General features: G+C 28.2%; 2 protein-coding genes, 1 long non-coding RNA gene and 1 pseudogene across 3 annotated transcripts; 2 read left to right on the plus strand and 2 right to left on the minus strand.

Moving 5' to 3' along the window:
* Window positions 1-439: 439 nt before the first annotated feature.
* LOC132939949 (uncharacterized) lies at window positions 440-1,086 on the minus strand. The gene is made up of 2 exons (XR_009664033.1): window positions 930-1,086; window positions 440-862 (listed from the first exon to the last, which is right to left on the minus strand). It is a non-coding gene; the product is annotated as an uncharacterized LOC132939949 (long non-coding RNA).
* Window positions 1,087-1,223: 137 nt separating this feature from the next.
* On the plus strand, window positions 1,224-5,360 carry LOC132939947 (holocytochrome c-type synthase-like; annotated as a pseudogene).
* Window positions 5,361-5,742: 382 nt separating this feature from the next.
* LOC132938206 (uncharacterized) lies at window positions 5,743-9,847 on the minus strand. Its single transcript, XM_061004906.1, has 8 exons — window positions 8,781-9,847; window positions 8,229-8,351; window positions 7,503-7,677; window positions 7,018-7,128; window positions 6,496-6,658; window positions 6,305-6,436; window positions 5,913-6,217; window positions 5,743-5,853 (listed from the first exon to the last, which is right to left on the minus strand). The coding sequence occupies exons 1-8, from the start codon at window positions 9,167-9,169 to the stop codon at window positions 5,743-5,745; spliced, it is 1,509 nt and encodes a 502-aa protein (XP_060860889.1). The 5' UTR covers window positions 9,170-9,847.
* Window positions 9,848-10,520: 673 nt separating this feature from the next.
* On the plus strand, window positions 10,521-11,682 carry LOC132939601 (uncharacterized). Its single transcript, XM_061006861.1, has 2 exons — window positions 10,521-11,322; window positions 11,442-11,682. Exons 1-2 carry the CDS (start codon window positions 11,071-11,073, stop codon window positions 11,640-11,642), a joined length of 453 nt encoding a protein of 150 aa, XP_060862844.1. The 5' UTR covers window positions 10,521-11,070; the 3' UTR covers window positions 11,643-11,682.
* The last annotated feature ends 2,292 nt before the right edge of the window (window positions 11,683-13,974 follow it).

The raw sequence follows: 13,974 nt of genomic DNA on the forward strand, positions 1-13,974 counted from the left end.
AATAATAATATATTCAACAAATGAAACATTTAGATTTAATTTGGTTAGAGAATTCGATAATCAATGTTTTTTTTATTTGTTCGTTAATATAACAAATTTTTTAAATCCAGAAACAAAATTATGGGTTTGCAACACATATATTGGCTCACTTTTCAAATCTATAGTCAAATTCAGGGTGCCAACTTCACGGACATGGAATAGCTTACATTTTATATAAATAGCTTCTATAAAAAAAAAGTACCTATTTGGGTTGTTTAATATTTTTTAATTAGTGAAATTTTTCGTTTCACTTTTTTTTTGAATGATAAGTCAAGTTTTTGTGCTTAGTTGATAAAAAAGATGTGGTTACACATAATATAGTACCTATATTCTTCTAAAAAAAAAACGTATACCTATATAATATTGTTAATAATGGATACAAATAAAACAAACAATTAAATACAAATTAATATTATCTATAATACATTTTGATAAATATATTAACAATGAAATCAATATTAAAATATATCTAAATTAATATTCCACAAAAACATAATATACAATATACATATATAGTTAATATATTTTTTTTTTTTATTGATTCTTAAGCCCGGCATCTATGGCCATTAGCTGGTTAGTAGGGTTGTATTGTGGTGGTGGTAGGGTTTTGAAGTGGTGGGTTTTTACACGTGAGTGTTTGTGTTTGACAGAATTTTTGATTGGGCACCCATAGGTATCTGCCATGCCCGGGTGGGTGATGGTGGCACTTACTCTCCGGACACCATGACTTGCCCGAAGAAAAATGCCGCCCATGACCAAGGAATCGAACCGGCTCCGGCTGTGTCGCAACCGACGCCTTAGACCGCTCGGACACTCCGTCCCCCTATAATTAAAATGATAAATGTTTTTTATTAATAATAATTAATCAATTTTATCGAAATTAAAAGTACTTTTCTTTGTTTATTTTTACATTATCTTTCTTATATTGTAAAAATATATGAGTCTGAAATCTGAATGTAATATCAGTTATTAGAACACAAATTATTTATAATATTATTATAGTCAACACTAAACTATGCTAAACAGAATATGATGTGCGATAATAAACAAAACGTTAGTGATTATTATTGTTATGAGATAACGTATCAATCACTTTTCCATGTGATTATCGATTGATAATCTGATTAGACGCGCGGACACGAGCTGATAACATCCCCAACGGATGAAGAAGACGTGATATAGGTTAGAAAATTTTCTCCGAGGAAAAATTACATCTGAGAAATAGGAATAATTATTAATTTCTGTTCCGAATTATTCGAATACTGAATTCCTAATATTTTGGACCACGACGCCGAGTGCAACCCACGATTTCAGACACTTCACTGAAGATGTGAATATATTTCTGATCTGAAAATTACGATTTTGAATTCCCAAAATTGTCTTACCCATCATCGAGTACGAGTGAGTAAATATGTTGTTTTAGTTAGATATTACATATTATGTATCACGTAGGTATTTTTTTACTTTGACGTTGCGTCTTTTAGATTTTTTTGACGAGTAGCTATGGGAAATACGGTTTCTGGAGCTCAAAAACTTGTGGTGCAGGCGTTCATTCCACAGAACGAAACTAACAACAATGAAGTGCCTAAAAATCCACACGGCCTAACCAACACAGCTGGCATGAGCCCACCACCGGAATGTCCAATGCACGTCAAAAGTTCAAAACAGACGATAAGAAAGCCGCTGGATGTGCTGTGGCAGGAAACCCAGATGACATTAATCCGCTAAATATGGTAAACATATTATATGACAAAGTGTGGTATGCTGAATTTGAATAGGTATAATAAAATGGGTAATCATTGTAATCCATTGAATCCACAAACGTTAAATAATGCAACTCCCTTACTTAGCTTCATTAATGTAAAAGTGTCAAAGTATCTAGTACCTATCTACCTAATGTATAATAAATATATTTTACGGGCGATGTGATACATAACCCGGTCTAGAGTCCATCTCAAAAGAGAATAATTCAATTATCAGTCCACCGGCCAATTTTCGTCAGTACTGCGATTCTCCAATCAACGACTCGGTTTCAGTGTTGTCACTTGATTTTTAACGTACCTATCACATCATTCACTATGCACGAAAAGCGATTGTTCTCTTTTAAGACAGCGTATAAATATATAGTATACTTAACCTGGTATTTTGGGGCGATACATTAAAATACTATTTTTCCTGACAGGATTTTACGTACTTTTCCTGTGATAGTTTGAAGGCTGGGCAAGTTAATGATTTTTTTTTAACTCAGTTAAGTTAAGTTAATATGCAGCAATAACAAAAAGTTAAAAGTTAAAAGTTATTTTAACTCTAGGTTAACTCAGTTAAGTTAAAAGTTAATACACACTTTTTGTTAAGTTTTTATTAAGTTAAAAAAAAGTTAATTTGTTTATACAACGCTAGCGTACTTAATTTTTTTCCAACCCAACTAAGATATAGTGTTAATGCTTACAGTATTTCCATATAAGTTAGATTTGAATGATATAAATTTTAAATTTTAAATAATTTAAGATAGATATTTTTTGACATGAAAACGAAATAGACTGAAATAGTGAAAAATTATAAATTAAAAACAAAATAAATTAACTTAACTTATTTCTTAAAATGAAAAATTAACTTGTTAATTTCACACTAATTAAGAAAGAAATTTAGTAAGTTAACAGTTAAAAGTTAATGAAAAGCCAAAAGTAACAAGTTAAGTTAAAAAGTTAAAATGAAATTAACTTTTTAACTCGTTAATGCCCAGCCTTGATTCTTTATAGCCCGACAAATATATAATTTTGACATATCCATTAAAATCGGACTGTATTATAATTGCCTAAATGTACATATTGCTCAATAATCTACTTTTTCCTGGTACTTATTTGCCTATAATATTAAAATGACTTAATTTTAGTTTTGTTTGAGAGAGAGAATAACTTTTATTTGTAAAAATACAAAACAGACTGCCTGGGTTATAGTAAATATATCTATTTATAGTTAAATTTTTCGTTCATCTACTATTTGTCTATAGACATTATTTTCAGCTTAGATATTATATAGGAAATTATTTTTAATCGCTATTTGTTCTTTTTGTTAGCTATTAAAAACTATTACATCAATTGTACTCTCAGTTGTGGATACTTGTCAGTTGTCAGCAGAGTGACTGGTCCGGACCGCTAGTCCGCAATTGCGGACGTGACCCTTGATTTTGTACCTATTAATATTATTATTATTCGTTTAAAGTAAATAGAAATATGAAATAAATTTTTTTTTTCAAATCAGGAAACATTTTTGTTTACAATCTTGAGAAGTTTTCAATAATTATTAAAATAATGACATTATTATTATCATTCTATGAATTTAATAGTTGTCTATATACAAATATGTTATATGTACCATTGATTTTAAATAGTGTAAAATTGTTGTGACTATTAAATAATATTATATTAAATTCATACGAGCTTATGCGTATGACTTGGTCTTCGCATTATCACTGAATTATTTAGGTATATTTTGGATAATTATTGTACTCGTTCACAATATGACACAATTCGAATTGGTGTTTTTCTTTATAATGTTTGATGTCACAGGTGGTGTAGCCATACATAGGGCTACCCCCCAGTGGCATAATTTGGGGGTTAGATGTCTGGATTGATGGGATTTCCCCTGTCTGATAATAAAAACAGTTTGATGGGTATCTTGTCACCAATTTACTTAGGACCTGCAGAAAATGTCATAACTTTTGAGAATATGCTCAATATAAATTCTAGTTAAACCAGTTAATATATCGAATGATTGAATTTTAGTTTGGTACGTATTTAGTTGTTTGTGCCTATATGGCTGTATGATAAATATTATGCAAGATGGCAATTGTATTGAAAAAAAAATTGTCTATGTACATGATTATTGGATTGCGAGCGAAGCGACCTTTTTTTCTGGGCTAATAAAAACATTCGCCTTTTTTTGCCTGTTTGAGGCCCTTTTTTCTAAATCGCGGACTGGGTCTTTTCGAGCAGTGGTTGTCAGTACTTAATCTAACCTAAAATGTTGACTGTGATAAAATTAATATTCTGATGGATTCATAAACCATCACCATTTATCATACCTAATAACTTAAAACCAATTATTAAATCTTTATATAATTTATGTATTATACTCATAGATGCCACCTCCAAATCAAAAACCAGCACCGGATCAACCATTTCTATTACCAACAGAACGAGAAGTATCTACTATACCTAAGTCACAAGGAGAGGGTGACTTTTGGGTTTATCCGTCAGCTCAAGTAAAACGAATAATAAAATTATATAATACAATATTTTTTACTAAAAACTATTTGAAAATCGTTTAGATGTTTTGGAATGCAATGTTACGAAATGGGTGGCGTTGGAAAGACGATGATTTATCACCAAAAGATATGGATGTTATAATTAAAATACACAACATCAACAATGAGCTTGCTTGGCGAGAGGTACTTAAATGGTAAGCTTTCCACGCAAGTGAATGTATGAATCCAAAGTTGAAAACATTCATTGGGGGTAAAGCTAAACATTTTTCTCCAAGAGCAAAAATACGAAATTGGATGGGATATGAACTACCTTTTGATAGACATGATTGGATAGTAGACCGTTGTGGTAAAGAAGTACGATATGTTATTGATTATTACAGTACAGATAATTCACCAAATAAATATCAAGTGGCTGTTTTGGATGTAAGGCCAGCCTTAGATTCATTTGGTGCGTTGTGGGATCGTTCAAAAGTAAATATATTTTTAATCAAAATTTAAAAAAAAACTTTTTATCTTAATAATTTAACTTGAACATTTCAATTTTAGGCAGCTTATTGGAGATGGCGATATGGAGCTGAAATGGAAAGAAATATTGCAAATAAAATGGAAGAATTAAGAAGCGATGATAAAGTGTGAATATAAATTATTCATTTTTTTTTTTTATTGTATAGTGTATAGTAGGTTCCTTGATTAAAAGTTAACTATTTCAATCCTTAAAAGATACCAAGATAAAAACTAAACTAGTAAGTATAGTATTTTTTAGCACTACAAATACATTATTTTTAGGTATTTTGTTATTATATTATTTTTTCAATTCAATGATTTTATTGATTAAATATTTTTAATGAAATGTATACATACGCAGAGTTAACTTTGTTTTATGTAATAGTCAATAAACTATAAAACTTAGTTTTAAATTGCAGCAATTGTATTGTTTTAATATTATGTATAATTTTATTTTATATCAATGAGTTAAAAAAATATATTAAAATATTTATATTCTATAAATTCATCTTCTCACAATACACTACTTTTCAGTTGGCATTTTTTTTTTTAATATTTAATAAAATAAACAGTTTGAATAGGAACATTTATTTTGTAACCCAAATCTATTTTATTTTATTATTTTGACGAGACAATTAAAATAATACATTTAGTTACTAAAAATCAAAAATTGGTATAAATTATGTCAACCTCTGGTATAATTTTTAATTTTCTATAGTTTTTTAACATAAAATTTTGTTGTATTAGCAGTATATACATTTTATATATTTATAATATATCAATAAATATATGATGGTCGCACAATTATATTAATTTGTTACAATAAAATACTCGTTAAAATAATGAAATAATTTGGAAATAACTTAATTCTAATAATCAAACATAATTAATCAAAAACTGCAAAGAATATTTTCAAAAGTCGCTGACAACTGTCAGTTACTTGAGTGAAAGTCTCCATAGAATGCTGTGATTGAATTCAATCTTCCATTAATAATATTCTGCTGAATTTCCACTTTACCAAAATCATTTGCCAACCACATACACTGAAAAATTATAGTATAAAGGTTAGATTATATTGAACACCATACATCATGTGCCTTACTTCTAATATATTTGTGGTTTTCGGCATATGAAATGCAATATTAGGCGCAATAGTTTTAACAATATCAAAAATACCAAAACCTCCCCCGAAATAATTGTCACACATAGACGTTAAACTGTAGCTTTTTGAAATTGAATATCCTGGTCCACCCCATGGTGGTGACATAAATACTACATCTGCTTTTAACTTTGGGTAAATTTGAAAAAAGTCACCAACTACAAAATCAATTTTATGAGCAACACCATATATCTCAGCATTATGCCGTGCTAATCTTATCTTATCTGGATCAATATCACATGCTATAACTAAACAAAAATAGTTTTTTTTAAATCTTTATTTTAATATATTTTAATTTTTAAGTTAAATATTATGTAACTTTGTAAAAATAATACCTCGTTTGCATGTTTTTGCTAGCTGTATAATATTACCACCAGCTCCACAAAAAGGATCCAACACTATGTTATTTTTACAACGCTTTGCTATATGATAACTTAATACCTCCGGACAGACCGAATAGAAGCTCTCTGTAAATATAAAACAATGTTTAAAAACATAAGATTTAAACAGAAAATAGTTGAATTACCTGTGTCCAAAAGAATACCGCGATCAAAATTTGTAAATAACAAGTGCCTCATTAACCAGTATTTAATAGGCAACTGTTTATCTTGATGAAGATTATTGTTGTTTTTTTGGCAATACAATTGATTTGAGTAAGTCTTTTTAATTATTGAATTTTGATGATGATTCTAAAATATACATATAAATAACTAAATTTATTTAACTTTATACTTGTACACCATCTTTTTTCCATAATTAATTTTAATAATATAGTATAATATAATACTTTTCAAGAAGCTATAGTATTTCATTCAATATAATATAGACAACAGAGCATAATTTTAGACATATTAATCTTGCATGGTAAAAAGTTAACTCAATACACAAAGATTATTTATAAAAAAATAAATTTGCTGAAAGTTCTAAATATTATGAATTTTATAATAACTATTGCACAACAAATGGAATTAAAATTTTGAAATTATACTCAAGAGCTAACTAAAAAGATAAATTTTAAAAGTAATATTAATTTAAATATGTTTCATACTTCAATTTTGTAGTTTTTGTTGTAACGATTATTTTCCGGGTATGTTTTAGAGCAAATTGGCTTTTGATGTCTTCCGTTTTGATTATATCCATCAGAACTACCTATTGAATTCTAATATAAAAAAAAAAATATTTAAAATTGTTAGATAAAATGTATGTTTATATTTTGATGTTTAAATAAATAATTATAAATTACAGTGATAATGATAAGTATTGGTGAAATATTATTGTTTTTGATATTTTGTAATTATTGATATTTTGATTTCTACTTTAAATCATATAAACTATACACTTATAAATATGTAGTATTAATATAAATTATCAAACTCATAACTAAATAACTTACAAATTAAAATAATAAATTTGTCCCAAACTTCTATTTTTAATGTATAAAAAAAATTGTTAAAATTAGTTACCTAAACACCCACCAGTCTTAATTTTTCTATCACTAATATATTTTAGTAAATAAACAAAACATATATTTACTTTTGGTTTTGGTGCAATATAACTTTTCTGACCATATCTGGTAATATGCTTTTGAGAGTCTTTATAATAGTATATCTTTGATGGATAAAATGTATACATTGTATCACTATTACACACAAAACCTAGATCTTTAAGAACAGCATTAATTTTTGCCGAGGGATTGTCGTACTGTTGTCTGTAACAAAAAAAAAAATAAATCATCCATCAGTAAGATACTATACAGCCATGCAGGTACTTGTTTTATAAAGTAATATTTAATAAATACAATTAAATATGTCAATTATTTTCGGCTTTTCCATAATATTATTTTTAATTTATATAAACTAAATACAAATCTCATTTGATTGGTTTATGCATTCATATAACAGACTGTTAACTTCATAACTAATATACAACTCAACTTAATATACATAATAAACTAGGTAGGTATTTAGTTTGAAAATAGCGGTAGGTATATAATATTATAATATTATAGTACAATTGTCTAAAGCGGACCCTGAATAAAACGAATATCTATGAACTATCGAATCAGGAATTCTTAAACGGTAAAAATGTATACAGTTTTGAAAAGAAAAACTATTTTTAAAAATGATCGAATAGTCATTTTAGCATGTTTTCATACTTAATATTGTTGTATTGTAAAATCGTATACCTACATCATTATTTTTATAGTCATTTTATTCAATTAAAATTAATTAAACAAAATTAATTATAAATATTACTTACAACATGTAGCTTGGTTCGTTTTCAATATTAGTAGTACGACGTTTGCGTTTATCTGAATAGAAGTTAACATTAGAGGTTTCATTTTTTACAAATGATTTCGACCCCTTTGGAAGTCTTTCGTGCCTATAAAAATGTGGAACAAAATATTTTTATTTTTTTATTATTTTAAAAGCCGCTGGTATAGGTACAGCTTACTATGCAGATAACTCAGACAAAATATTTAAAACTGCAAAATAGATGTAAATTAGAAGTGTAGTTCTGCCTGATTATTTTATTTTAAGAACTTGTATCAGTTGCTTGAGTAAATCTCTCCTCAATTAAAAAATATCTGTTTACTCAACCGATCAAATTATACGTATCAGGGGCCGTAATCCCCCAAGATCATATTTCTAAAAAATTGTATATTTTTGTAAAAGTAAACATATTATAGTTTTCTGAAAGTTATGACTTAGCCAAACCCATACAAATCTCTGGAGTCACCCCTGACACATAAGGTGTTGAAAATAATAAAAATTGTTTCCAACATTCCTGTTAAGAATAATATGTAAGTACCTTTTATTTGCTTCGAAGTAAGTGCACAGCAGAGTTATGTCATCTCTGGGGTTGCAGCGACGGCGCCCGTACAACACATCGACCAGTTTTCCGGTACGCGAAGTAAAATTTGGTTTTTCCAAAAAACGAGTCTTGTCGTCGGACCGCTTGGGTCTTCTCCATTTCGGAGAGCCATTTGCTTTCGGAATATCCTGATTCATAGATACGGATTCACTATACGGCATAACTGTGTTTAGCGAAGACAATTTGTATGTTTGTGTTGGCTCAGTAAAATTCGGCTTTTCCGTAAGACTAGTCTTGACGGCGGACGGCTTAGGTCTTCTCCATTTCGGAGAGCCTTTTGGTTTCGGAATATTCCGATTCATAGATACGGATTCACTATACGGCATAACTGTGTTTAGCGAAGACAATTTGTGTGTTCGTGTTGGCTCAGTTTCGTTCGTAGTTTCAATATCTGCAGCGGGTTTATGCGCGGCGTAAAAATAATAACAATAATGTCAAAATAACGTAAATAAATAATGATATAGGTGGCGGTCGCCATGCACGCACGATATATAATGACAACCCAACAACCGTGGCGCGCATTTAGCCAGTATTAATATTTTAACTGTAAAAGTGTAAGGCTAGAATATTATAATAATGTATCATTGTATTAAATATTAATGCGATAAGTACTATAATAATTCATAGATTTATGAACAAATGTACAGTCATATATAAAAGATGTGAATATTATTGTGATTAGAGTACCTAATACATACTCAAATCGAATAATTTATGAGGAATACCTCGTGCCTATATCCAAGATTTTTACTTGCAAACAATGAAACAAATAGGTACTAGCTTACATAAACTATGAATCGAAAAAATCTATAGCACATTTCAAATGTCTATAAAAAGAACCAAAATAGGTAGGTATTTTGAACAAATATCATCTATATTGAGAGTATAAGTGAAGTGTCCAGCTACAGTGCTACTTTATAGGTACCTACCTATATTCTTTATAGTACCCTACAATGCTAATATATAATATACCTAATATTATACATACAAAATGTCAACCAGTATGCGGAATTATTGCTCACATATTATAATTATAATATGTGTAAATTATATTATGTAAACCTAATTAAATTTAACCTACACATTTTGTAATTATAAAAACAAAATATTATTCTTTATTTAATAATTTATTTGTAATCATATTTCAATAAAAGGTTTTATCCAAAAGCATTTTTTTGTTATTGATTATCTACATACCTACATTATAATTTTTTTTTCGACATCAACAAAAACCAATGGGCGTGAATTTTAAATGGACCATCTCTTCTGATGTCATATCTTCCAGGATTCCTTGAATTAAAGTTATTAAATCTTCGCAGATACAGTTTCAAGCGTTTAAACCCAACATTAATTCTATATTCAATACCAACGCTTCCAATTTGCGACAACCTATTTTACATGGAGCTTGTTTAAGTAATTGTTCCGTTTTGTGTGGGTATTATTAAATTAATAGAATAGATTGTATTGGTTGCGTACCGGATTTATTTAATCAGATTATACAAGGTACTAAAAATCTTGCAAGTATACTTACTCAAAAGAAAAAAATCACAAAAAAGTATTTCAAAAAATTATAACTTAAAAAGCAAAACAAAACTGCATGCATTTTATTGTAAGTATAATAATAAAATGGCATATAGCTGATGTAACTTCGTCTTAGACCAATATAATAAAAACGCGAATGCCTACAAATTCGAACTTTAATATTATAATAGTGTTCAGTGTTATAAATTATGTCAAACGATAATAAAATAACAATATGCATTATTTACTAATATACATATTATGTAATACTGTTATTACTATAAAATAGTTATAACACTTATAACCAATATGGCAATATCCAAGTACAAATGTACAATCATTACAAATTTTTATTTATTTATCTTATGATTGTTATTTAAATAACGGCGGGAATTATTATCATAGATATATAGAACTGTGTATATATACATCTATGATTATTATAAATTTTGAGGATTAAATAATAAATAATATAAGGACTATGGAGGAAATCCAATATTTATCTAGAGACAATGTCATTGTCAGTTTGTTTTGTCACATAACCAGTATATTATTATTTTGAAATTACTCAATAGTCAATAGCTACTTATTAGTTAGTTAGTTACTAGTTTGGTAGTTAATAGTTATGGGTCGTGTCGTTCCTTCATTATAATACGGTTTTGTAGCAAAATTATAAAATTATCGTTATTATTATTATTAGCGTGTAATGGTATTACAAATTACAATGAGAGTTATTTCTATCACCGTTTTGGTTTTGTGTTTATCTAGTGAGTATACCCTAAAATGTTCTGAAGACGACTTTGTCGATCCGTTGGATATGCTCAACTACGATAGGTCGTCGAAATCAATGAAAATTCCTACACCAAAAACAATGGCTAATGAACCCGTTCAAAATGAACGTTGTACAGTCTATCTTTCAAGATTCATCAACATACTGTTAATAAACACTGGACTATCTGTAAGTGTGTATATTCAAATTAATAAATAAATATTTATTATTTATCCGTACATAATATACTCTAAAGAATTGCTCGTGAACAGTGTTGTATTCTATTTGATTTTGTGACTCTTTTTTAGAACACTGATCAAGTGTCAAACAATGGCGAAAACAAAGAGCTGAAGTTATACACATCATCTGTGCGACCCTCAGTGTTCACTGTTCACTACCTAAATTGTAAATATACACCTACCGTCATTCCTTTATCAGTTTTAGGACAGTGTTTTCTAGTGTTTTCGTTTTGTAAATTGAATCTTCGAGAACTTTCCATGGTAAATTAAATGGCTTTGTGTTTTTATTAAATCCAATTTCTGGATCCCATGCAGTGTTTGTTGCATTTGTTATAATATCTGCTTTAGTATGATTCAAATTCGATAATCTATACATACGATGCATAAAGCATATAATAATATATTAGTGATCGTTATCGAGTTTCGACGTTAAGACAATCGGCATACGTTAGCCAACAATTTAATTTTGAAGAAAATCTCAAAATAGAATTATAAAATATATACCTCTCTATAATACTTGTAGTTATATATTATAATTCAAAATGAAAGAAGTATGCATATGAAAAAAATAACATAAGTGATTAAATAAGAATTTTTCTTTTATTTTGAACTAAAAAAGGAACTCGTTCATTTTTCAAAGGAACGAATTCTTTTTATAAGGAACTTGTAAAACACTGCCTAAATGCTATATTAAAATATCACAGAACATTTTTTTTTCATCAACAGTTCAAGTAAAAATGATAGTTGGAAGAAACCTCCTAAATAAATAAATCTAATCAAATTGGTATGTTTAGAATGTAACAGTCTTACACAAATAAACTTTTTTTTATGTGTAATATTTAATGAATTTTTAAAATTTACAAATAAAATGATAAAGGTAGGTACTGGAATGTAATATTTTGAATATCATAAATATCGATTTATTTTTAATATTAATGATAAGTTCTTTATTTCTTATTTTTTATACTACTTATTTACTTTTAATGCAATCACATTAAAAAAAACAAATATATAAATGGATATGTGAATAACGTTAAGTCATAAAACACAATCTTATATTTATACAAAATCTAGCAAATTTGCTAGGTGTTCTATTAATTATTAATATATAATAAATATATCGCTATGACGCATAGTGTATTACAATAGATTATGATTGCAATTATTAATCAGAACAAAGTTACTATCTCAAATTGCTAATTGGGTATTATCGTATATTGTAGAAAGTCGTCAATATAATATTATTTAATATATAATATGTAATATAGACGGGAATATTTTAAGCTATAAATTATTGACATAGGTCAAGCCAGTAGGGTTAAAATTCTGGGGGGCTAACAAAATTGTTTATTTCAAATAACTCATGAGGGGCTTATATCTAAACCAATAAGGGATAATTGTGGGGGGGGGGGGGCTAAGCCCCCCTCTAGATGCGCCAATGCCAGTGAAGCAATATGTGCCGAGGTGACTACTACATATTTTACTTTATACCATCACCGTACGCGCAGGCACGGGCAGTCGCTTTGTCGCTGAGTGATTCGATGAGAACGTAGGTACGACGATTATACGTGCGAAGTGACATTCGTAGTAGGTACGGATGTTCCGAATTAGTGATTTATACTTTAATATGTTAATTTTACATTTTATTAAAAGTGTTTCCGACCTGAAAAAACGAGTTGAATATTATTTTAAGTAAACAGGTAATAAATTATTTATTTTTAAGAACCGAAAAAAAACCGAAACCTAAATTTTAGTTTTTCTGGGAACCGTACAAATTATCAAGGTTCCCTTCAAGGTCCCTGCTTTGAACACGTATCAAAAATAATTCGTAGATTTAGTTTTTACGAAACTCGGAAATTTATTATGTGTTTTATCTTATGGTAAAGCCGTAAAGGACAATAATGATCACTGAATTAACAATTCAATATTTTATAATAATATAACTTATACAATATTGAATTGTTTATCCAGTGATTATTGAAAAAAATGTATAAGGTAGGTACTAATACATTTGCAGTGCTTAATATCAAGAATTCAATATTCAAACACTGTAATTATATACCGATTATTCTATAGGTACTTTTAAGACAAGAGTTATTGAAATAATTAGCATAAAATATCTTTAAACATAATCGTACCATTTATGCTATACAGTGTGCTTCAGCAGACTCTAGGGGGGCGACTCTCCATTAGGAATTTGTTAAATATTTTGAATAATATATGTAAATATAAAAAAACAATAATTTATGACAATTTATTATTAAAATTAATTATGATAGGCAAATGTTTTATAAATATAACAAGAAACGTAAGCAATTATGGTTGGACAGTCTTCGGCAAAGGAGGAAACATTTTTTTGTTTCCTTGTAGTTTGCTGGTGTTATAATTTTTTATTAGGTACATATTAATAAATTTGTCACGTAACGTTTGATTGAATCTAGACTTTTTTGATAAGCTATAAGTGGTAGCTAAACTATACACATATTTATATAGGAACATAAAAATTTTTTTTTAATTTTCTTTTTAACTCTCTCAAAAGGCCAAAACGTTCATCTACAAGAACATTGTACTTTTTTAATAGAGCCATATATTTTTAAAACAA

The sequence above is a fragment of the Metopolophium dirhodum genome, chromosome 2, assembly GCF_019925205.1.
Source record: "Metopolophium dirhodum isolate CAU chromosome 2, ASM1992520v1, whole genome shotgun sequence".
In the NCBI taxonomy this organism is placed as follows: Eukaryota; Metazoa; Arthropoda; class Insecta; order Hemiptera; family Aphididae; genus Metopolophium; species Metopolophium dirhodum.

What these genes read in the sequence shown, in the direction of transcription:
- LOC132938206 (XM_061004906.1), bottom strand. Translation starts at nt 9,169, where the DNA reads ATGCCGTATAGTGAATCCGTATCTATGAATCGGAATATTCCGAAACCA. An exon ending in CGGTATTCTTTTGGACACAG is followed by an intron (nt 6,437 to 6,495) that starts GTAATTCAACTA and finishes TTATATTTACAG; the next exon opens with AGAGCTTCTATTCGGTCTGT. An exon ending in AGCAAAAACATGCAAACGAG is followed by an intron (nt 6,218 to 6,304) that starts GTATTATTTTTA and finishes ATTTTTGTTTAG; the next exon opens with TTATAGCATGTGATATTGAT.
- LOC132939601 (XM_061006861.1), top strand. Translation starts at nt 11,071, where the DNA reads ATGGTATTACAAATTACAATGAGAGTTATTTCTATCACCGTTTTGGTT. An exon ending in TAATAAACACTGGACTATCT is followed by an intron (nt 11,323 to 11,441) that starts GTAAGTGTGTAT and finishes ACTCTTTTTTAG; the next exon opens with AACACTGATCAAGTGTCAAA.